General features: G+C 39.5%; 1 protein-coding gene across 1 annotated transcript in view; it reads right to left on the bottom strand.

Moving 5' to 3' along the window:
* GckIII (Germinal centre kinase III) overlaps window positions 1–25,960 on the bottom strand; it is a 488,327-nt gene that overhangs the window by 74,140 nt on the left and 388,227 nt on the right. The window contains exons 3-4 of the mRNA XM_067151485.2: window positions 6,933–7,098; window positions 1,556–1,713 (exon numbers count right to left, since the gene is read on the bottom strand). Of these exons, the coding sequence (XP_067007586.1) occupies window positions 1,556–1,713; window positions 6,933–7,098 (324 nt within the window). The remainder of the gene's footprint in view (window positions 1–1,555; window positions 1,714–6,932; window positions 7,099–25,960) is intronic.

Raw genomic sequence — 25,960 nt, 5'->3', positions numbered from 1 at the left:
TTTACAGTTAAAGATATGTGAAGTTTTACAAAAGTGACGGCAAATTACATGTTTCAAGATAGGTTACATAGTAAAGGTTTTGGACCTTCCCCGCGGTTTAGACTGCTGAGCTAGCGAGAAATAAAGATGTTAAATGGCCATTACCTTGTTGAAGAGCTGCTGCCGGATGAAAGATCTACCAAGACACTGGGGTCTCAACACCAAACTCCTCCTACTTACCTATAAAACCTTTATCAGACCCGCCATCACCTATGGTCACCCTGCCTGGGCAGCCGTCGCCCATTCCCATCCCACCCTCTACCAACCTCTTCTATGTATGGAACATCGCCTGGTGTGGATTGCTCTCCATCTCCCACCTATCTATCATACTGAAGACCTCCACAACATATTCCCCTTTCCCAAACTAGACACACATATCTCCCTCCTGTTCCAAAGATTCCTCGATAAAGACCTGACCCCCAACAACCCTGTCACGTCCCCACTTTGGTCGCTACCCTATAAGACCCCTCGACATACCTTATCCTCGCTCCACTTTTACCACATCCTCATCCAACCCACAGACTGGCCACTCCCATAGAGAAGACTGTGATTGGGGACCCTACGCACTCTCTCCACACACCATTAGCTGCCTAGTCCATCTCATAGGCCCCTCTTAGTCTTCAATATTACGGTCCCTAAGACACCACACTGACCACCACACCATTGACCACGAAATAGCACTACCCTCTCCAAATTGTGTTATTTATAACTGGTTTGAATCAATTTTATTTTTATTTAATTCTTTTCACATAGCGGACTTCATTCCTTTCATAATCGATTAAAATAATTTCATACTTGTATGTGGCAGTAAACTTATTAGACCTATTTATTTAAAACCTCTCATTTATACTAGTGTAGAAAATTGCAAAGTGTCTTTGTTTATGCAGTTAAAGAAATAAGCCTGTATTATTGTACTGTTATATTTTTGTGTATATGTGTAATCAAACAAAATCTTCAAAATGGTTGAAGACAACAAAATGAATTCAGTGATATATATATAAAAAAAAAAAAAACACCTATTATCCAGAACAACATGTATACCAAGACTCACAAGCCAAGACGCCCACAATCATATCTCCCATTCCTATCACCTCTATTTACCCTTTCATATCTAGCACATCACTTTTAACCCCCACAACTCTCTTGGCCAGAGAGTAGATGTTCCCTGCTAGGTGGCCTGCCTCCTCCTTCAGGGGAGGAATGAAAAAAAGTAGTAGTAGTAGTAGTAGTAGTAGTAGTAGTAGTAATAGTACGGTAGCAGTAGTAGCAGCAGTAGTCAGTTGCAACAATATTAACTGATCAATGATGCAGTTCCAACTGGTGTCACCTTCCAATGAAAACTGATACCTTCAACGGCCAATAAATATTTTCATTGTTTAGCAAAGTAATTTAATAGCAAACAGACTAAACTATCAATAACTGAAGTGTACTGATATACTGGACACCTGGTGCACAAGCTCTTATATGCTGAGAAGTAATCCTAGACCTATTATCTTCACCTTAATAAACTTATTACCTTGGAATCATATGCAGACTGTTTAATGACTTCTGGAGCCATCCAAAAAGGGGTACCAACAAAAGTATTTCGTTTGCTGGTTGTGTTTGTTAGTTGCCCAGCCACACCAAAGTCAGCTAATTTCACATCACCCATCTCACTCAGCAAGACATTGGCAGCTGAAATATAACGATAAGCCAACATGAAAATTTTAGCATAATCAATATGAGTCATGATACTTACTAAATATATCAACTTTGACTAGTTTTCAAATGGCACCTTGGTTTTCTTTTTTTCTTTTTTTTTTTTTTTAAGTTTGTATCTTATGCATCTTGTTTTCCAAAGACAATATCACACAAATAATGGTATAAGACAGATTTTTTTTTTTTTTTAACCATTGTTGTTCTGTGAGGACAAGGCTGTACCACCTTGGAAAAGAAAGGTGTGATTCTTTCCCTTTGCAATGGATGTCAATATAATCATTAGTATATGGTATACCGTATTAACACTCATGCTCTGTTCACCCGGAAGGACAAGGATTCGATTCCCCATCAGAAATTCAAAACATTTAAGAAATGAAATTCCACTTTTGGAAGTGCATATGGTGCTGAGGAACACTAAGTCTACACAAAAAATGAATACCAGGTTAATTCCAGTCTACCCCACCAAGTGAGAAGGTTATGGAGAGTGAAAGCCTTTACATTCCTCCCCTCGCAGGACCTTTATGGCCAGTATAGAAATGACTTTATATATTACCACTACTATTGCACGTAGCAACCCATAATACCTATAGATTTGGTAAACCTGAGATGGAGGTCAAGTAAATGATTCTAAACTAAACTATGTTCATATCTGCCAAATACAATTTTAAAATAAAATCTGTTTTTCAACTTCTACAAATCTTTGTTTTCTCATATCATTGGCAACTTTGCCGAAGGACCATGCTGAGCAGATAACCGCTTTCTAAATAAGGCACTGAATGACTCTCAGAGGAACCCATAGAGAGCACGTCTTCAAGTGGTGGATAAGGAGCTTCCTATCTCGTATGGCTTTGCCTTACTGGCACGCTGGAGGGCAATTAAATATCTTCCGTGGACAATGAAGGGTTGTAGCTGGGTCTTCAGCATTAAATGAAGATGGAGATCAGGTACCTAGAAACATCTCCACAAGAAGAGCACAAGGTGCAATGGCAACCATTTTAAACAGCATGTGTACAGAGGTGTCAAAAACAAAGGGAAAACTAACAAACGAAAATTCCCAGAAAAGTCATGATAATGGCATATACCTTTGAACTGTCGAATAATTGTGAATATACACAAAGTGGATTCGGCACAAGAAGAAGCAGCAGCAGAAGAAGTAGTAGTCTGCACTGCATTCATTCTTCTACATTTAATAGTGATATATCTCTCTCTCTCTCTCTCTCACTCACACACACACACACACACACACACACACACCCCTCTAATATACCAACAAATCTCATGAGGAAAATTTTAAACTGATGATATGGTAACTGTTCTGCTTTCTGAGGATATAAAATGACCCACAATCTCTAAGAATGATGGGGTTATTTAACACAATTTTAAATCGGTGCCATAAAAGACTGCCTAGCCAGCACTTGTTTCAACCAGAAGAATGTGATTTCTGTTCCCTGAGATGAAGTTGAGAAATTTAGAAACAAGATTTTCAATTCAGGAGACAGTGCCCCAGGGTCCACTCAGCCAACAAAAAAATGAGAACAGCTAAGTTTTCTGGGGGACAAAGGTGGCTGAGCATACAGGTAACAACTCCATCCATCTTAATGTTGAGGTTATTAATTGTGGAAGTGCCAAAATAAACTTTCAATGAATTACATCGTATACAGTACATATAGTACATACCAAAGAGATATTAAGTGTTGTTTGTCCAACCCTTGTCCCGTTTCTCTACAGAGTCGGGTATGAGGAGAGGTGAGATGAATCTGTCGTGACGGGTTTTTATGGCCGGATGCCTTTCCTGACGTCAACCTCATCAGAGGAGTTAATGAGATGAAATGGATGACGTGACATATGGTACTAGGAAGGGAGAGGGTGAAATCCAGTGCTGGCATGTAGCCTACTTCTGTCGAATAGCACCAAGGGGTCTGCTCAAAGCTTAACGGACAAATCACCATCAACAGTGTCATATGCCCTCACTCCATACGAGCACCACACAGAGGTTTGGAATTTAATCCAGGCTTTTGGTATGAAATGTAGTGATTAGACATTGTATACCACCACCTCCCCTACCTTAATGGTCAACAGACTTAGGTTGAAAATTTTTCGACCAACGGGACTCGAACCGGATAACCTCGGAGTCAGACTGTTTAGACTTCAATGCCTTAACGATTATGGCCACCAGGCGGGCTACTGAAGAGATATTAAGTACAGAACAAAAATAACTAACTGGACACCAGTGGGATCTGAACCTACAACCTTCCCATTTTACGTTGGATGCTCTTTGAGCTATGTGGTGGCTTAGGTCATATGTGTTCTGTTGGAAAGGACCTAAGCTACAGGTCTGGCACCTGGCACGACTGCCATTACAACCATAGAGTGCACATAAGTCACCCCTTGAGGGCCAATTCAATGAAAGACTAATTTTCACAACAGCATTGCACTCAAAATAAACCTCCAATGTATTAGATCATTTCCAGTACATACACCAATGAGCCATTGCATTATGTCCACCTACTTAACACAGTGTAGGACTTCCTCTAGCCTGCAAAACCTAGACCACTCATTAGGACAAGATTCATCAGGGAGGTTGAAGGTATCCCGGGGTATCTCATACCACTAGTGTGATAGCAGGTCTTCCAGTTGGTGTACAGTGTGGGGTGGTGGTGGTGATGAACCACGAACCTGCTTCTACAAGATAAACCAAAAATGTTCATTTGGGCTCATATCCGGGCTATTTGTTTCTCGAACCAGTTCTTCACAATCCTGGCAGAGTGCACCATTGACATAAAGGGACAAACTTGGTTCCCAATAATGCCCAGATACCAGACAGCTGTCAGAGATTGGTATACTGGAATAATGAGCTCGTCCCATAAAAACATCACCCAGACCATCACACCTCCTCCAATGGCCTGTCGCCTCCCGACAGAGCAGCCAGTTACTATAGCCTCCGATGGTAATCAGTGTACATGCGCTCAGCTGTCGATGTGGTGAACCAGGAATTTTGATTCAGCAGACCAAGCCACCTTTTTCTAATCATCCACAGTCCAGTGTCCACGATCCTGTGCCCACCTTATGCACTGCCATCGGTGGAAAGCAGTCATAATTGGGGTACGACTGTATCTTCCAACTCCACGTCCCATGCACAACAGTGTTCGATAAACCATGTGTTGTGAAACGTTGCCTTGGTCACTACTGTTGTACTTATTGCTGATGTTTTGAACTGTGGGCCTACAGTTGCTCCGAAAAATACAAGACGGCCTTTGCTGGCCTCTGGCATCAATGAGCCTCTGTTGTCTCAGAGCTGGATGACGTGTCATCGTTTGCCCATCGTTGCACCACTCTCTATACGTGCTCACAACAGTAACACAAGAGTAGGCAACAAGCTGCACTGTTTCAGAAATGCTACTTCTAAATGTTCCAACGTGCCATACTGTAACAATTTGACCTCTATCAAATTCAAAGAGATTGCCCACTTTTCCCATTTTGACGTTTGAAGCACAACTAACAGCAAGCCTGTAGATCTTCCCTATATATACACCATGCTGCCAGCGTCCCACGTGTATTTCTCCGCATTCCAAGTGCAATAAATATTCCAGGGTTAGGTGGTCGTAATATGATGGTTCATCAGTGTATAGTACATATTGGTAAGAGCATCAGACACAAAATTGGAATGTTGTTGGTTCAGATTCCACTTAGGCCCAGTTGACCATTCCTGTTCTGTACTTAACATCTCTTCAATATATACTATATGTACTGAATACAACCTAATATATTGAAAGTTCATTTCAAGCACAATGTGGTTGTGGAAATTAAATATTCAATGGTGAAAGACCTACTTCCATAAAGTCCCTTCCTAAAAGCTGTAATGGAGATGACTTTGTTTCATTTACTGTAAATTGTATTCCAGCTTGCTGGGCATGATCGTTAAGGTCTCTAATGGTATGACACTGTGGTTAACCTGTCCAAGTCATGTTGGTGGAAAAACATTTTCACCATCAAGATGTTGGTAGGCAGGGTAGGTGTACAATTCCTAATCATCAGATTGCATTCCAAAAGCCTATATTCAATTCCAAACCTCTCCACAGTGATCATATGGAGCAAGATTATATGACGCTAGTGTTGGTAACTCATCCGTCAGATGGGGAAATCAGGCCCTGAGCAACCTAGGTCTTATTCCACAGGAGTAGGGTATCTGTTGATATCAGGTTTCACCCTCCCCCTGCCTCATTATCATCCCACACCCAATTACATAGGTCGCCTGTAGGCGACAAACAGAAAGGCCTGCACCTGGCAAGCTGAACGTGTCCTCGGACACTCCCGGCACTAAAAGCCATACAATAAGTAAGTACCAGAAATTGTACTATAGTAGAATACCCTGAGGCAGAGATTTAATTCAGTGTAACAAAAGTATTGCTGAATACTTCAAACCTTTGTTGCGCTCATTCCTGTATGTCCATATGTTGCACGTAAATGGAATTTCAATCTATTTTAAAGTCAAAAAACATCTCTAATTTTACATGTCTTATGGACCATAGAATAAATTACAATATGTTTAGTACAACTGTTTCAATATTAAGAATATTTCTTGAATGTTTGAATAATAAATGGGTCAATGCTACCAGCAGTAATTGATAAAAAGTATTGATAATAATACCATGTTGTAATAATATATTCTTAAGATTCCTCCTATCTAAACAGGTACAAATTTCTACAAGGTTAATAATAAATATTTACCTAGAAATTAGTAAAATTAACTTAGATTTTGGTGTTCATTAAGTATGTTATGTATGAAGATATCAACAGTAGTTCAAATAGGCCTACAGCTTTACAATAAAAGTGAACAAAAACTACAGTCATTTTTTATTGGCCTTTAAACATCCTAAAATATTCACTATTGTGACCATCCATTTGTAGGCCACTTAGTTTTATTCATTTATTGTTTATCGGCAAGAAATATACAATGAAAGCTGATCTGTGCATAGTATGCCTTTCTGATTATGATGACCAAAGTTAATGTCTGTAACTGTTTAACAATGATTTTCAATGTTTCAAGGATCTTGAATCATTCAAAACATGAGGGACCTTTACCACCAGAGATGAAAAATAAGTTAAATGACACATCAAATAATAAGTAACACAAGTATCATGTAAACGTTCATACTAGTTACATAAAAGAAAAAATGTTACATTAGGTTTATTACCCTTGATATCCCTATGCAGCTTCCGTTCGCTATGAAGGTAATCCAGCCCTTTAAGCACCTCACGCAAAATTATGGCTATGTGCATCTCTTCAAAACTGCCAGCCTTCATGAGATCCAGGGCTGAGCCCCCACCCAGGTACTCCATAATGATCCATAGCTTGGTACCCTAAAATCACAAACATACACAGTTTACAGCCATTCCAGGAAGGAAAATCAAAAGCTGGATCAAATATTAATCATTCATATAAAAGATATTAACTCCACCACTGTCCAGTCCCAAGTCTGGAATGAGAGAGGGAAAGGGTTAACTGGTTTGATAACCAAAATTTAAAAATTGCTAATACCAAGTTTTGGGTGGCAGGAGATAACCCGACTCCCCAAGGAGCCAACGATTTCAGGCGGATGAGCTCGTGCAGGAGGAAATGGGCGCTCTGTAAAGGAAATGCTACGGAAATCTCATTAGTGTCTGTTCCCCTTGTTAGGGGTGCCTGATACAAAAAACCAGAAAGCAAGGGGAAGCCACTGCATGAACTTGTAACTCTTTGTGAATACTAATAAATAATAATAAAATATCATACAGAAAATTATATAAATAAAATTACTCAAAAACGTAATAAAATTAATAAACATAAATTAATCAAAATGTCCGTAGTATGGGCGCCAGAGTTCACCAGAATGGATCCCTCGAATTTAGATAGAGCATGATAATTCTTTATATCCCAGGGCGAGTCTAATGCTGCGTACTGGTACATCTGCTACAGGCCTTACCTAACCTTCTGATAACGACTAAATATGTAGGAACTGCACCTAGGTTCATCAATAACTCCACTGATTATAAAATATCTAACTATATTCTCAATAAAATCCATGCATGAGCACATCATCAACACACCAAAATACACTTATAATACACAAACAAAAGATTGCTGGAAGACTCCATATTTACAACAACAACAATGGAAACAGTGGGAAAACGAAAGCGAGAACTAAGCCACCATTTGTAGTTAGTTCGTTGAACAATGTACATATATGTATATAAGAACCCTTCACTGTCTCTGTATCAACACGACTTGCCGATTCTCAAAATCAGCACTTATAAAACCACACAGATACTGTACCTCGTAATACTGTGTTCACAGACTTTAACACTTGTTGTAAAGATATATACATTTGAGCAACACACGCTTGTCGTTCCTGAGTATAAATTATGGAAAGTCTGAGATATAGCACCTCCCAGCTTTCAGCAACATGTAATACCAGGCCACCACAAAATGACACAATACTAAGTTGTATGTCAGTCACTTCTCACAAACATAAAAATACTATGTTCCACAAACAAGACTACGTTCCACAAACGTTTGAAGTCCAGTCCAGTATAGTGCAGCAGTGTCACTCCAGTACCATATATCCAGTTTCACTCCCGTATGTGTTCGCACTCCTTCATCCCTGTACAGTGTTGTTTCCTGCCGTATGATCAACATTTATACACATCAGCATTCCCCTTCCTCTCACATGATACACCTAGATTGATCCTGGCCAGCCAATCATGAGTCAAGACCATGCCATGAACTTCTTCTTAGTCCCAAGAAAATAACAAACTCGGGGGTGTTGCACATGAGTCATAGAACTTTTCTAGTACAACAACAAGCTCATCTCATCTGACTGGGATATATACATGACTCGTGCAAAGTTTCCAAGTTCCAATATAGCAATGTTTTCCCGGCCGGATGGTCAAGACAAATTACTCATGCTACATATATGGAGACCTCCCAGCTTACAAATATTAATGACAAAATATACAAATGAAATGCTGACAATAATAATAATAATAATAATAATAATAATAATAATAATAATAATAATAATAATAATAATAATAATAATAATAATGATAATAATAATAATAATAATAATAAAAAATTGAATACTGACAATAATATCTCTCACTTCTACATATAGTGCAAGGGTATGATATATGTACTATCACAAACACTTCCCAAGAAAGCAACCACAGACAGATGGCGATATGGAAATGTGACTAATGATCACAGGCTTTGGACCCTAAGATCCAGCAGCAGAGGAAACATTATGGGCAACAAAACCTCTCAGATTGTCATAAACCAAAATTCTTGTTGCAAAGCATGGAAGGCTATCATTAAAATTTGAACTTGGAATGTGAATACCTTGTCGAGGATGGATAAATTAAAAGAGGTGAAACAGGAGGTGAGGAAAAAATTATACTAGTTTATTATCATTTAGACGTTCTCGGCCCATGTAACTATTCATGAGTTATATTTTTTGGGCTTATGCCATGTAAATAATTGTAAACATACTCAACGTTTCAAAAGGAACCTTGCCTTTCTTCATCAGGAGACAAAAGTGAAAAGAAACGACATATTGATGGTTGCTAGGAGAAAGCAACAAGGAAGCTTCAAATGGTGCCCAAAGATGTAAAGGGGACGCCATTTTAGCCCAATGCTAGAGACAATGAATAGTAACAGCAAAGCATTACTCTCTAATGGTTCTGATTATAGGTAGCCATGATTCACTGGGGTTGTAACCTATATCGCGGTTGAAATTATCTGGGTGTTTACGTATTTCAACCGCCTTCCTGATAATTCTTGGGTGATATTGCTTTATAAGGGCAAGAACATCCACTTCTTGGAACAAGACATCATGACCAGGTGTTAAGGCATGATCAGCAACAGCTGATTTATCAGGTTGGTTGAGTCTGATACATCTGGTATGTTCTTTGATGCGAGTACACACCGTTCTCGAAGTCTGCCCAATATAAACCTTGCCACAAGTACAGGAAACTCTGTAGATACCAGGTTGTTGTAATTTAGGCAAACTATCCTTAGTTGGTCGCAGGAGTTGCCTAATCTTAATTGATGTTCCAAAAACAGTTCGTACATGGTACCTACGTAAGATTTTAGCAATACGATCCGTCGTGTTATGTATGTAAGGTAGGTAAGCAATTCCTTTTACATCTTTTTTCTTAACAGATGTCCGATTATGTGCCGATTTCAGAACCCTTGAGATCAAAGCTCTGCTGTAACCGTTGCTCTCAAAGTGTTAATTTCCTCTTGTAGATCTGACGCTTTACAAATCCTCCTGGCCCTGGTAGTCAGAGTTGTAAGGATACCATGTTTCTGGGCAGGGTGATGGTGAGAATCTGCGTGGAGATATCTATTGGTGTGTGTAGGTTAACGATACACGCTGTGTCCTAAAGATCCATCCTTTTTCTTGGTGACGAGAACATCTAAAAATGGTATCTTGCCGTCAGATTCCATTTCCAAGGTGAAACAAATGGAAGGGTGGTGGCGATTAAGGTGATCCAGAAAGTGACCAAGATTGTCTTCACCTTCTGTCCATACGACAAACATATCATCCACAAATCGCCACCAGATCTTCGGTTTGCAAGGTGCCGACAACAAAGCTTTCTCTTCGAAGTTTTCCATGAAGAAATTGGCCACAACAGGAGAGAGAGGACTTCCCATAGCCACACCATCTGTCTGTTCATAATATTTCCCATTCCATAGAAAGTAGGAGGAGGTCATGCAGTGATAGAAAAGCCTTGCGATCTCTTCAGTAAAAATATCATTAATGAGAGACAAAACACCATCAACAGGTACTCCCATAAACAGAGACACCACGTCGAGACTCACCAAGATATCGCCTGGCTGAAGTGATATAGTTTTTAACTTCTCAATGAAGTGTGTGGAATCCTTAATATATGAAGGGGTGTTACCCAGGTGTGGTTGAAGAAGACTACCTAAATATTTCGAAAGGGCATATGTCAGGGAACCAATCGTACTGACAATAGGCCTAAGAGGAACACCCTCCTTATGTATTTTGGGAAGGCCATACAGTCTCGTAGGAATAGCATCCCCTGGAAGGAGACTCTTTGCTGTATCTTCTGGAATAGAAGATTGCTTGACCAATTTGACGGTCATATTTGAGTAGCGAGTTGTGGGATCACGATTGTTAATCCTGTATATAGGATCAGCTAACAAGGACAAGATCTTGTTGTCATATTCATCTTTATCCATCATCACCGTTGCGTTACCCTTGTCAGCGGGGAGAACGATTACATCAGAATTGTCCCTTAGATCTTTTAGCGCCCGGATTTCACCTTGGCGGAAAGAAAATCTCAAGAAATGGCAAGTACAGTGTGCAGTAGTCGAGTGCAGAGTACAGACAAATTCAAGATGATAAGACAGGGTGGAATGCAGGACAAAGAACGAGATTTAAGAGAGGCAAGCATGGGAGGGAAGAAAGAAAAAATAGTGGAGGATAAGGTAAGCAAAGAGCATCCCAAAATTTCAAAAAAGAGGGAAAGGAAGTAGAAGGAGAGAGAGAGCCATAGTAACGAGAAGTAAACAGATGGAAGAGAGTGTTTGAGAATACCTATCGGACCAGTTAAAAAAGAGTTCATGGCAGGAGTCAGTGAGGAATTGAGGGAGATAAGGGAACAATCCAAGATGAAATTTAATGAACTTGAACAGATGAGTTTGGAGGATGATGAAGAGTGATGAAGTTATATAGGCAGGGCTTGTTAATATGGGAATTATATATTGGAGGTTTGTGAAGAGTGATGAAGTTACAAAGGTAGGGCTTGTAAGTATTGGTATTGTAAGATGTGGTGATATATAGGGCTTGTAAATAATGATTGGATGATGATACTGGAAGATGTGGTGGTATATAACATTAAAGTTACAAAGGTAGGCCTTGTCAATATTTGAATTGTAAGATGTGGCTGTATAACGAGCAGTAAGTAAGTAGTTAAGTAAGTTAGATAGTAATGAAGGATTGTTATTGTGAATTTGGAAGGTTTGTGCAGTAAGATAAAATGAGATTAGATTGGAGGTTTGTGCAAAGTGTTAAAGCAAGAACAAGATATTGGAGGTTTGTGAAGAGCGATGAAGTTATACAGGTATGGCTTGTAAATATTGGAAGATGTAGTGGTATATAAGGTTTGTGAATAATGACTGGCTGTTAAGCAAGATGAAGATATTGCAGGATGTGGTGGTATACAGGGTTAGTAAATAATGATGGATGAACTTGAATGAACTTAATTGGAAGTAGAACAGTGTGTATGTAATAGAAGGAACTGCAAAGACAATAAGTCGATGAGAATAATGGGGACAGGCACTCAACGGATGACAATGTTATGATGGTGTCAGCGAGTCTTAGTGGAGTGGGTCATGGTATGTAGGTAAGGAATGTTTGTAATGCAAGGTTCACAGACTCAATCAGGGCAGATGAGACAAGTCAGCAGTCTCCCTTAGGGAACATGTTGGCAATCGCCAAGTATCTGGTTAACACCAGGGTCCATAGAGCAGTCAACATGGCAATCGCCAATTAACCGGTTATCACCAGGCTCCATCTCACAGTTATCACTGCTTGAAGGAGTGACTATTATTATTCTTAATTTTCTGTTATTATCGCGAGTATTCTCGCGATCCCCTGGCAATCGCCAAATATCTGCTTAACACCAACTATCTGATTAGTGCCTGGTGCCAGCTTGACTAGATGGGGGTACTATTAATCCTATTATGCTTATTGTTTAGTATTTAGGTAGAGTGTAAGTTGAAAGAACTTGTTTAGGTTTGGATACTGTTATCTTTCTCCATCATATAGAGCAATTGGGTTATGTACTGTAAGATCTGAAGGAAAATAAATACCATAAAATACTATACAACACAATATGAGAACAGTAGGAATTGACTGGAAAGACTGGTGACTGACCTGGAAGATATATTATAAGAACCAATGTACCCACATAACAGTGAATGGAAATAAAAGAACATGTTTACTGACGAAAGGATTGCTAATATGAAAGAAAAGACTAAAGGAATAAAAGTAAACAGAAAACTAATCCACTGATTCAGATTCACTGGTGACATTGCACTGGTTGCAGATTCAGTAAAGTATGTAAGTAGGATGTTGAAAGTTCTGGTAACAGCACTCAGACAATACAAACTACAGGCCAGTTTTTAAAGTTTTAAAAGAGGTCAATACAGACATAAAGCTAGAATTGTCTCCGCGTATTCACCATGTGAGGGTGCAGATGAGGATGAAGTTGACAAGTTTTATGAAGCATTGAGTGACATTGTGGTCAGGGTCAACAGCAAGGATAGAACAGTGCTAATGGGCGATTTCAATGCGAGAGTTGGGAATAGAACTGAATGATACGAAGGGGTGATTGGTAAATGTGGGGAAGATATGGAAGCTAATGGGAATGAGAAGCATTTGATGGACTTCTGTGCTAGTATGGGTTTAGCAGTTACGAATACATTCTTATCTAAGTCTAGGGTAGAGAAAGTGAAATCTGTCTGCAAACGAATAAAGGTAGAAAATCTCCAGGACAAGGAAATTAGACAGAAGTACATGGATATGATCAGTGAGAAGTTTCGAACAATAGACAGTAAGCATGTTCAGGATATAGAAAGTGAATGGGTGGCATACAGGGATGCTCTAGTAGAAACAGCAAGGAATACCTAGGAACAACTGTGTGTAAAGAAGGGGAAAAGGCGAACATCTTGGTGGAATAATGAAGTGAGAGCAGCTTTTAAACATAAAAAAGGCTAATCAGAAATGGCTCCAAACAACGGCTGAGGCAGACAGGGATTTGCACGTAGATGAAAGAATCAGAGCGAAACAAATAGGGGTTGAATCCAAAAAGAAGTCTTGGGAAGATTTTGGTAATAACCTGGAAAGGCTAGGTCAAGCAGCAGGGAAACCTTTCTGGACAGTAATAAAGAATCTTAGGAAAGAAGGGAAAAAGGAAATGAACAGTGTTTTGAGTAATTCAGGTGAACTCATAATAAATCCCAGGGAATCACTGGAGAGGTGGAGGGAATATTTTGAACTTCTTCTCAATGTAAAAGGAAATTATCCTGGTGGTGTTGCAAACAGCCAAACTCATGGGGAGGAGGAAAATGATGTTGGTGAAATTACCCTTGAGGAAGTGGAAAGGATGGTAAGTTAACTCCATTTTCATAAAGCAGCAGGAATAGATGAAATTAGACCTGAAATGGTGAAGTATAGTGGGAAGGCAGGGATGAAATGGCTTCATAGAGTAGTAAAATTAGCATGGAGTGTTGGTAAGGTACCTTCAGTTTGGACAAAAGCAGTAACTGCACCTATCTATAAGCAAGGGAACAGGAACGATTGCAACAACTATCGAGGTATCTCATTGATTAGTATACCAGGCAAAGTATTCACTGGCATCTTGGAAGGGAGGGTGCGATCAGTCGAGAGGAAGTTGGATGGAAACCAGTGTGGTTTCAGACCACAGAGAGGCTGTCAGGATCAGATTTTATGTATGCGCCAGGTAACTGAAAATGCTACGAGAGGAATAGGCAGTTGTGTTTATGTTTCGTAGATCTAGAGAAAGCGTTTGACAGGGTACCGAGGGAAAAGATGTTCGCTATACTGGGGGACGATGGAATTAAAGGTAGATTATTGAAATCAATAAAGGCATTTATGTTGACAATTGGGCTTCAGTGAGAATTGATGGTAGAATGAGTTCTTGGTTCAGGGTACCAACAGGGGTTAGACAAGGCTGTAATTTTTCACCTTTGCTGTTCATAGTTCACATGGATCATCTGCTGAAAGGTATAAAACGGCAGGGAGGGATTCAGTTACTTTTTTTTTTTTGCTAGGGGCTTTACGTCGCACATACACAGATAGGTCTTATGGCGACGATGGGATAGGAAAGGTCTAGGAGTTGGAAGGAAGCGGCCGTGGCCTTAATTAAGGTACAGCCCCAGCATTTGCCTGGTGTGAAAATGGGAAACCACGGAAAACCATTTTCAGGGCTGCCGATAGTGGGATTCGAACCTACTATCTCCCGGATGCAAGCTCACAGCCGCGCGCCTCTACGCGCACGGCAAACTCGCCCGATGGGGGGGATTCAGTTAGGTGGAAATGTAGTAAGCAGTCTGGCCTATGCTGACGACTTGGTCTTAATGGCAGAATGTGCCGAAAGCCTGCAGTCTAATATCTTGGAACTTAAAAAGAGGTGCAATGAGTTTGGTATGAAAATTAGCCTCTCGAAGACTAAATTGATGTCAGTAGGTAAGAATTTCAACAGAATTGAATGTCAGATTGGTGATACAAAGCTAGAACAGGTCGATAAGTTCAAGTATTTAGGTTGTGTGTTCTCCCAGGATGGTAATATAGTAAGTGATATTGAATTAAGGTGTCGTAAAGCTAATGCAGTGAGCTCGCAGTTGCGATCAACAATATTCTGTAAAAAGGAAGTCAGCTCCCAGAGGCAACTATCTTTACATCGGTCTGTTTTCAGACCAACTTTGCTTTACGGGAGCGAAAGCTGGGTGGACTCAGAATATCTTATTCATAAGTTAGAAGTAACAGACATGAAAGTAGCAAGAATGATTGCCGGTACAAACAGGTGGGAACAATGGCAGGAGGGTACTCGGAATGAGGAGATAAAGGCTAATTTAGGAATGAACTCAATGGATGAAGCTGTACGCATAAACCGGCTTCAGTGGTGGGGTCATGTGAGGCGAATGGAGGAGGATAGGTCACCTAGGAGAATAATGGACTCTGTTATGGAGCTTAAGAGAAGTAGAGGTAGACCAAGATGGCGATGGTTAGACTCAGTTTCTGACGATTTAAAGATAAGAGGAATAGAACTATATGATGCCACAACACTGGTTGCAAATCGATTGTGGCGACGTTTAGTAAATGCACAGAGGCTTACAGACTGAACGCTGAAAGGCATAACAGTCTATAATGATAACGTATGTATGTATGTATGTATGTATGTATGTATGTATGTATGTATGTATGTATGTATGTATACAATCTTGTTCATTGGGAAGAAGAGTCACTGAAGACAACTGATGTACTTCTGAAATAAATAAAAATGTAGCACTGGCTAAAGAAGCTTTCTGAACCAAGAGGAACATTTTAACTAGCAGGCATAACAGTAATGAGACAAGGACTGTATTACTGCATGGGTATGAAGGAAGCTGGATTGTTGGGAAAAGGAGAGTGCTCAGGTAGGAGGCAACACAGAGATGGATATAGTGGAGTATCACCAGAACGAGCTGGAGTGATGATAAATCAAACCTTCAAGTTTTAACCGAAGTCAATGAAAACCGGACACTCATTATTTAAGAGACGGAACCAAGAAAAAATAAATATTGTAGGCCACCTCCTAGACAAGGCAAGTTCCTGACAAACGCTTTTGAAGAATAAGTGCTGGGAAAGAAGAGCAGCAGAAGACCCAGAATATCATGCTCCGAAGACCCGAAGGATATGTTCAAGTAAAGAATTACAAGGAAGTGAAGAGAGCGGCAGAGGAGAGAGGAGAATGGTTGCTGGCACAAGGCTTTGTCTTTACTATATTATAAACGAGATTAAGGTAAGCCATTACTTCAGTTCGAGTAAACTCTCGTAAGTATCAGAGAGACGGATTTTGCACTATATGGAGAATATCATGGATACAGTGGTGGTGATTATTATTTTAAGAGGAAGTACAACTAGGCAACCATCCTTTATAATCATCATGGATGCAGTACCTGTATCTGAAATGTATTATTTTGTCTACCTAACACGGCATACCTAAGATATAGCAATTAATGAAAATTAATTAAGAGGCGATGCATCCTTTCATCATTTGTAGATGAATGTGGCCAGTGTCGTTACTATTCAGTATTTCTTCTAGTGGGGACCATGTTAACTCATCTACATTAATCCACTAGCTGATGTACCCGTGCTTCGCTACGGAATTCTACATTGTATACAGAATTCTAGGTGAAGTAGTGCACATGTTGTAAGATCGTGTTAAATTGCATAGTTCTTAGTTTTACCCCAGGAACACGACGAGGAAGTCATCATACGTCGTTTCTCATGTGAAGACCGGGTTAAGTAATTATCATTATAACGGCAGGCCCTCTTGCCAAGGCTACTATGTCACAATCAAGTTGAGGAGTTTTCATTATAACTGCAGACACCCTCCACCTGCCTTTGTGCATCCTCAGAAAGACTGTCTTTGTGGTTTTCCCAACTGAACTCAACATACAGTGGGGGACATGAGTATTCATACAGTCTGATATTGATGCGATATTACTACTTGTCTTATGTACATAGTTCAGATCACTAAAATATAAAGGAAGATGCTTAATCACTAAACATCGTAAACGACACAACGTGAATCAACGGAAAAGGTTTGTAAATAAAAACGAAGGTCCGGATTAACCCAGTGACATAAGCCTTCATACACCTGGTTTGTCCTTCAACTGTACAGGCAGTGGCACGGCAGTGGATACGTCTCCCTCGCTATTCAGTGCCCAGTAGCTGTTAACTAAACGTTGATGACCAGTGCACAGCATCGGGTACAGAGTACAAACTGGTATTGTTATCCGAATGGGGCGCAAGGCCAAGGATACTGCGGCTGCTGAAAGAGAGATCATAGTACGGCTTCATAAACAAAATAAATCATATTCTGAAATCGCAAATGTAGTGTGAAGAAGTCGTACTACTGTCCAAAGAGCGATTTAAATAAAAAGAACTCTTGTAAACAGCAAAAGATCAGGCTAACCATACATACTGACTTGAGAAAGGAGGATGGTAGTGAAGGTCATAAAGAATCCGAAGATAAGTGCGATGGAAATAAAATAAAAGGCCACACAGAATATTACGGTAAACAAGTCACAAGTAGAACCATCAGAAGAATCCTTCATCGCGCGGAGTATAAAGCTAGGGTCTCCAGGAAGAAACCCTACATTAGTAAGAAAAATCAAGTAGCCAGATTGCAGTTTGCCAATGAGTGTGTAGCAAAAGATAATGGATTTTGGGACCAAGTTTTATTAAGTGACGGAAGTAGATTTATATTTTACATCACAATGATGGACGAATGTTGGTCTGGAGAAAGCCTAATACTGAGCTGCGCATCAAAAATATCCAGGCTACTGTGAAGCATGTAATGATGTGGGGCTGCATGGCAGCTTCAGGTGTAGGAGAACTAGTTTTCATTGATGGAATTATGGACAGACTTGGTTACCTGAATTAACTGAAGGAAAATTTGCAGATGAGTGTCAACTACTGTAACTGGGCATTGGACTGGGCTGGTGCACCGTCGTGTTAAAGCCACATCCTTTCGCGAGCAACAACAACGGGCACAGTCTCCAGGAACTATGGCAGAACATCTCGCAGGAACACCAGGTAACGTGGACCAGTCGAACGGGGAGGCAGCTAATAAGGTCCCATTAGGTGATCTTGGACAATGCTCACTCATACGCTGACAAGAGAATCGTTTCTAGTAGCCACTGATGTGGGTCGCATGGGAATTGTCCTCACTCCAGACACGGCTATTGAAAACACCATCACGGCTGAATGAGGCCTCATCCGCGAACAATATAAACTGTACAAAGTTCGGCACTACAACACTGCAGTGGATAATTCATCGACAGAAATGAACGCAGAGCTTACAATCCGCAGGTCCCAGTGCTCGAACACGTTCTTTATGGTAGGGGTGTAATACCTGTTCCGCCAATACTACCCGCACTGTATCCTTCGAAATGTGCGTTTCACGGGCAAGCTGACGGGTGCTTATTGCTGGGTGGTCGGCCACACGACCCAACACCATCTCCTCAAGGTCTGGTGTTCGGACATGTCGGGAACCCGGGCCGGCTCTATTGGAGATAAGTGGCAGTAGAAGAGACAAATCACATCACCGGCAATGGTCAATGTAACATTATTGTTGATCAGTTTTATGAGCTTCCGATATTGTAGGCCTTCATATTTAGTTTTCTTACGACTTTGGGATATTAGAGCATCTAATGTAATGGCAGCCCTTCCTTCTTTCACGACTCTCTCTTGTCTTATTCTTCAAGCAATCGTTCCTTCACGATTTTTTCTCATTTTTTAATGACCATATTCACAATTTTCCTTGTCGATATGAACCGATGACCACCACAATCATGACAAAACAATCGCCAGTAAAGCTCGGCGCTGATAGGGCTACGCAACAAAAGTCTAAATTAATGAATTCTCTCATCAGTCAGTACGGTAAATTGTATACGACATAAATGATTTGAAATGTAATTCTATAATTATAACTTTAGTTATGTAGTATTTATCGATGGGTCCAGGGATGCAGTAGTGCCGGAACACACCGGAACAGAGTCTGAAACCTATTTCGAAAGGCGGAACGCAGTCTGAAACCTATTGTTCTTTAAATTGACAGAAGTTTCTTTGTTTATAACATTTTAATGTTTTGAATCTCCCACAGTATTTCAGAGGTCAATAGATACGAACTTCCGCCGTATCAAATTACTACTGTCAACTGTATTTCTACTTAACACTTCATCAATCTCTGGAATGTGTTATACTGAATATTACTTCAAATGTTTAAACTTGGCAGAACTTTTAATTTTTAAATTAAAATAAAAAAATACTAAATGTTTTCGGTAGTACCCTTTCTTTCTTTCTTTCTTTCTTTCTTTCTTTTTGTTGTATTCCTTTAGCCCGCTTGGATCGATTTTTGCTTCTGGAAGTCTTGAGTCTTGATCAAGATTATAAAGTATATAAAAAGTTAACTTTAATAAACAGCGAATGTATATTTTACGAAGATGAAGGAGACCTTATTCAGTTATCTTAATGAACGGACGCACTGTGAGGAATCAGATTCTACTCACTTCCTTTTTTTTTTTTTTTTTTTTTTTTTTTACAGTTGGCTTTAAGTCGCACCGACACAGATAGGTCTTAAGGCGACGATGGGAGAGGAAAGGTCCGGGAGTTGGAAGGAGGCGGGCGTGGCCTTAATTAAGGTACATCCCCAGCACTTGGCTGATGTATAAATGGAAAACCACGGAAAACCATCTTTAAGGCTGCCGACTGTGGGGTTCGAACCCACTATCTCCCCAATGCAAGCTCAGAGCTGCGCGGTCCGAACCGCACGGCCACCTCGCCCGGTAATCTACTCACTAAAAAGACGTTGGTGATGATGGCCACGTAGTTATTGTAAGTGATTTAAGTTCAGATGCCTGTAGTAGTTCTCTGTGCAGCATGTGTAAGCGAAAGTTTGCCTCCACATCTAAAATACTGGGCAGCCCAACAATCAGAAAACTTCTTGAATGCATACCCTTGGCTAGTTATTGAAGATCAGAAAATGTGTTGTATGGGTGTTCAAAGGGAATGGAAACTGGTTTAGGTGTTGGAAAAGAATCAGAGCTCTATATTTCAAAAGAATGGGAAAACATTGAGGTTACGTATTATGGAAGCAAGAAAAGGGAAGAAAATATTTTAATCATAAAAAGCCAAGTCAAACAACAATCTCAAATATAGTTAACCTTGCAGAGAAGCAGCAATTACATCTTACTGGTCAACAACTCAGAAAACAACATGGAGATATCAATAAGTATTTTGTACAGCATACAGCATAGCAAAAATTACATTTCATATAACAAATACCCTGATTTAATAGGTCTACAGGTAACCAGCGAACTGGAGAAGGGTATAGGCCTCCAGCGTTGTACATATTATGCAATTGTTAATATTATGCAAGGAAATAGTTGCAGCTGATTCTAAATTGTCGGGTTATTATAGATTAATCGACAACAATATCATCAAAAATACTTTTAATTGTACATATTGTAACCGTAATTATTGATCTGCTTGGCTAGCTGAGTATAAGACCGACACACGGTGTGTCCGGTTCTTAACTGAAGCGTTACAGAAAAGGAGGGGTTTGCATGAAATACGTATAATAGATTATTTAAAATTGCCGATGAATTTATTAACACAATAAACGTTAGATTTCATATCACCTCTGTACAGAAGATTTTGAGAATGCCGACTCCTTGGTCTGGGCTGGTAATATATACAGCGGTCCTGCTATTATACTCGTTCACCCCTGGATCGTCTTCTGATGGAGGCCTAGACGGTCTGGGAGGTCTGGAAGTTTTCGAAATTCTAGACGTTCTCGAAGTTCTCGAAATTCTAGGTCTAGAAGTTCTTGTAGACGTTGAGATAGAACACGGCAATGTACTTGTGCCCGAGATGTATTTAATTAATGCATTAATCATTAACAGCAACGGCTTCAAAATGAATCGCTACATTAGTAGATTGTACACTCAAATAATTAGTTAGTGAATTTCACACGACAGAATGTCAATGAAATCTGATCACGTTTGCAAATCAATCACTTGAGAGAAATTAAATAAGGTTGACTGTTACTAGAGTTGAACGCGCAAATGAGTTACACAGTCGAACGTAAAATGGAACTGAACTCGTAATGCAAAACAGCCACTTAGGAAATTGAAAAATTATGTCACTTATCACCGTCGAATATTAACAAAATTGATCTAAGAATAACGTGATACTTGAAAAAAAAAATACTTCACTCTGTGATTATTTATAAGTTCACACAGTTTTCAATTAACTTGAAATTAATCACTTCAATCAATTATCAATTAAGATTTCTATCTCGTGAATTTAGTTCCGTTCACTTCACTTAACTATAAACAATAACGTCGAAAACAGTCCTTGGTTCGACTATACGAAAGTTAACTATTATTTACAGACACAAGTTCTATCAAGAATCTTAAGAATGTTTATGAAATACGCGAGAAATGTCCCCCACTCGCAAAACACAAGTTTAATGAAGTAATCACACAGTCGTAACAATTTATAAAGTACTACTTGGAATGTTATTCACTCGAAAAATCCTCAGTTCATTCTAATGTTATACTTAGTCAAATATTTCAATCACGTTATGCAATTAAACGCACAGTTCGAAGTTTATTATCGGAGAAATATTCCTATCACCTTAGAATGTGAATACCGAGTTATTCAAAATATTTCAATCACTTGAAGAAATGTTGCCCTCGTGAGAAAATAAGACAAGTTCTAATAACACTTGAGTTGGTCTCAGTCACTTGAAATACAAGTTAAATTGAACTGTTTAAATTCGCGTTGGAAATTTTTCTATCACCTGCGAATGGTGTTGAGAATTTCTAAGTCTGACACAGATTATTGCAGAGTTAAAGTTTTCTTAGCACGCAGAATTTGTCGAACACTTGACGCGAACCGAACCCGTACTTCACATTACGATATAGGACCACCAGTCGACCGTCCGACCTCGACTGTGGTTCTTAGTTGACTGACATAGACATGCAAATTTGCCTTCCTTTTACACCAGATTCTTGAAAATTATGGTTATTACATTTTATTGAATATCTCCCTTAACCTTGGTTGAATTTTCTTCAAACTTGGGAACTATGATGATAAAAAATCGGTTAACATGATGACGTTGTGCTTTTAATTGTACTCCGATCCAAAAAAACGTTATTAGTAATTGAACATTTAGAATGTTCTCTCGGCTGACGTAATCTAGCCTTGGTGAAGATATGCAGAACGTGACGTCACATGTTCCACTTTGCTCTCAGCTGACCTGCTGTAGGCGACTGGGTGCTAGCGCACGGCGCGTAGTTCGACTTTAAACATCGCCAACTCTGTCTTGGACCAGCGTTTCTGGTACAATATCCATGCATATTTCACTGATGATGAAACAATAATATTTTTCTTTAAACTGCTATACAGAAATTGGAGCCTGATTCTTCTGAGAGTATAGTGAGTACCCTTTATAACTGATAATATTCTAGTGGCCTCTCACATGAATTTTTAGCAACAAATTTGATTGGTGAATGTAAAGATGGTGCGAGTTCTACGATGGGTAAAAAACTGGTGCACTGGAATTACTGAGTCTGAAGTATCCTACTCTTACGAAGTGGTATAGTCTATGTCATAAAATAGAACTGAGTGTTGGTAAAACCGTAAACTCCATGTATGGAGTAAATGCATTTTATATTTTCATGGATTAAGTTTAATCATTGTACCAAAGGTACCCGAAAATTCAGTATCAAGTGCAGGTAAATGACCTAGGACTGCAAATAGCAAAAGAAGGGAAAATTCTGTCTGTGCGCTGGGTAGTTTTATCCCACAGAGCTGCCGAGGCAACCGTAGTTACAAAGCTCTGTATGATCATCACTTAATGGCATCAGTTGATCAGAATCAGAGTTCTAAAGGGCGTTCAATGTATAAAGGTGGCTCCCCTTTTATTTGTTCACACGAGTTTGTGTTTAATTTAGCACTACTGTAATTCCCCAAGTGATGCTGCCAATACATCAGAGTTCAAAGCACTGATCGAAGAAATCAAGTAATGGAAATTTCTACATGGCCAGTAGATGTCGATATCCCATGGCTTGAGGGAGAAAACAAATTTGCACAACTATGTGACAGGTTTTGCATGTCATTCGGCATGGTTCGTGAAGACTTAAGGGATTTCATAACAAGTAATGGTAAATGTGCGAAAGACAATTTGAATAAAGTGAGACTGGCTATATCAAAATTGTATATAACTAACACTGACTGTGAAAGGGAATTTAGCACTTTGAATGTCATCATGACACCATCCAAAAACCGTCTTGTGATTGAAAATGTGCCTAGTTTGATGTTCATAAACTTATTCGAGCCATGAGTTCTGCGGGATCCAACACCGCATGTACAAGCATGGTCGCTGAAACATACGTCGGCTGATGGCACAAGAAATCAGACAGCGTCAGCTTCAAGAAAATGAACGATACAAGCTCTTTTGACTGCGAGTGTTTGCATTTTATTGCCGTTTGTAAGTAATTTTCCATATAAAGTATTTTTATGACAAATACTGTGCAGCTTTTATGCTATTTTATATTATGTAGAACTGTATTATTGGTCAGTCAAGTTGGTATTGAACTTATCTGAATTTGAAAAATGCCTTAATTTATGTTTTGCTATTATTGTATATTTATTATTTTACCAGATGACCTAGAAAATTAGTAATAACTAATTGACAGTACTAGTGGCAAATATGTCTTCATATGGAAACCCAACTGAAACTGACAAAACTATTTTAAATAACCGATCAACCCTTGAGTTACGGTAACACAGCCAAATAATTTTAATGTTTCGCTATAGCTGTGGTGTACAGCTTTCTTGCCCTTCTGTTGTTGCATTTTCTATATACATACAGTGGTATACTGAGACATTTAAATACTTACAACTAATTTAACGCAATTGTTTCCTGTTTTAATTGGTGAAGAACTCTTCTAAGTAATCCGTCATACGCTCTTTCATCTTTGTCAAATCACGAGTGAGTCTGAACCTACTTCTGTTAGTACCGCAACCCTGGATAGGACCACAAATAACTTATAATTTGAGTCCTTCACCTAAACTCCCATTTCACTCAGTGTAAATAAAATTGTTTATACGGTAGCCTAGGTTGTAGTGCGTTAATCCCCGACGTTACGCCGATTTTCATTAAATTCTTTTTTGCTACTTGTTTTACGTCGCACCGACACAGATAGGTATTATGGCGACGATGGGATAGGAAAGGCCTAGGAATAGGAATGAAGCGGCCGTGGCCTTAATTAAGGTACAGCCCCAGCATTTGCCTGGTGTGAAAATGGGAAACAACGGAAAACCATCTTCAGGGCTGCCGACAGTGGGGTTCGAACCCACTATCTCCCGAATACTGGATACTGGCCGCACTTAAGCGACTGCAGCTATCGAGCTCGGTCATTAAATTCTCTTCAGCCATTTTCTCGTGAGGCGCACGCAGGCATGATGCATACATACATACATACATACATACATACATACATACATTACATTACATTACATTGCTGTTGTTTGAGCGATCAGTCTGTAGACTGATTTGATGCAGCCCTCCATGCCACCCTATCCTGAGCTAACCTTTTCATTTCTACGTAAATGCTGCATCCTACATCTGCTCTATTCTGCTTGTCATACTCGTACCTTGGTCTACCCCCACCGTTCCTACCCCCTACAATTCCCTCAAAAACCAACTACACTAGTCCTTGGTATCTTAAGATGTGTCGTATCATTCTAACTCTTCTTGTAGTCAAATTTAGCCAAATCGATCTCCTCTCACCAATTTGATTCAGTATCATTTCAGTCGTGATTCGATCTGTCCATCTCACCTTCCGCATTCTTCTGTAACTCCATATTTCAAAAGCTTCTATTCTTTTTCTTTCTGAGCTAGTTATCATCCATGTTTCGCTTCGGGTTATGTAGACGAAAGGTATCCACGAAATGTCACTGTAATATTTGCCCAAATGGAATATAATAATTCATTTTACTCAAATAAAGTGTAAAATCTGTGGTGAATTAAGAAATGGTACGCCATATTTTACTTGCAGGGAATAATATGGATACATACTTTACTACTGTTTGTCTAACACTTTCATGTGTAATGTCTTTGCTCACTGAAGTTTTCTTCATGTTGCTCGTTCGTTTTGTGTCCTAACTCATTCATTAAATGATATATTTATTGGTCCAGGGATCATGATATTTTGCTGGTTGAACTGCCCGCGCTAGTCATATGGACAAAGATAATGACAATTTACAGACATAGCATTTCCATTCGTCGGTGCTAGCTCTCGACCTCAAGAAAGAAACAAAAGACGGCACGAGCAGCGGAATACAACATAAAGGAGTCCTGTCTACGGCCCGTAAGTACGTATAATATTTCTCTAGTAACGACGGTATTTCTTCATTTACCGCGGATTTTTCACTTTATTGGTGTAAAAGCAATTATTATGTTCCATTTGGGACAAATATTAGTGACATTTCGTGGATACCTTTGGTATACATAACCTTCGCTTCGATACAATGCCACACTCCTGACGAAAGTCTTCAAAAACATCGTTCTAATCCCCATATCAATGTTCGAAGTGAGAAATTTATTTTCTTAAGAAAGGCCTTCCTTGCTTGTGCTAATCTGCATTTTATGTCCTCCTTACTTCTTCCATCGTTAGTTATTTTACTACCCAAGTAACAATATTAATCTACTTCCTTTAAGACTTAATTTCCTAATCTAATAGTACCTGCATCACCTGACTTCGTACGACTGCACTCCATTACTTTTGTTTATTTTCATCTTGTACTCCTTCCCAAGACTTTGCCCATACCATTCAGCATTTTCTCCA

Source organism: Anabrus simplex, chromosome 7, assembly GCF_040414725.1.
Source record: "Anabrus simplex isolate iqAnaSimp1 chromosome 7, ASM4041472v1, whole genome shotgun sequence".
NCBI classification, from domain to species: domain Eukaryota; kingdom Metazoa; phylum Arthropoda; class Insecta; order Orthoptera; family Tettigoniidae; genus Anabrus; species Anabrus simplex.
The sequence above is the reverse complement of the archived record's forward strand: the minus strand, read 5'-3'. Positions and strand labels throughout refer to the sequence as shown.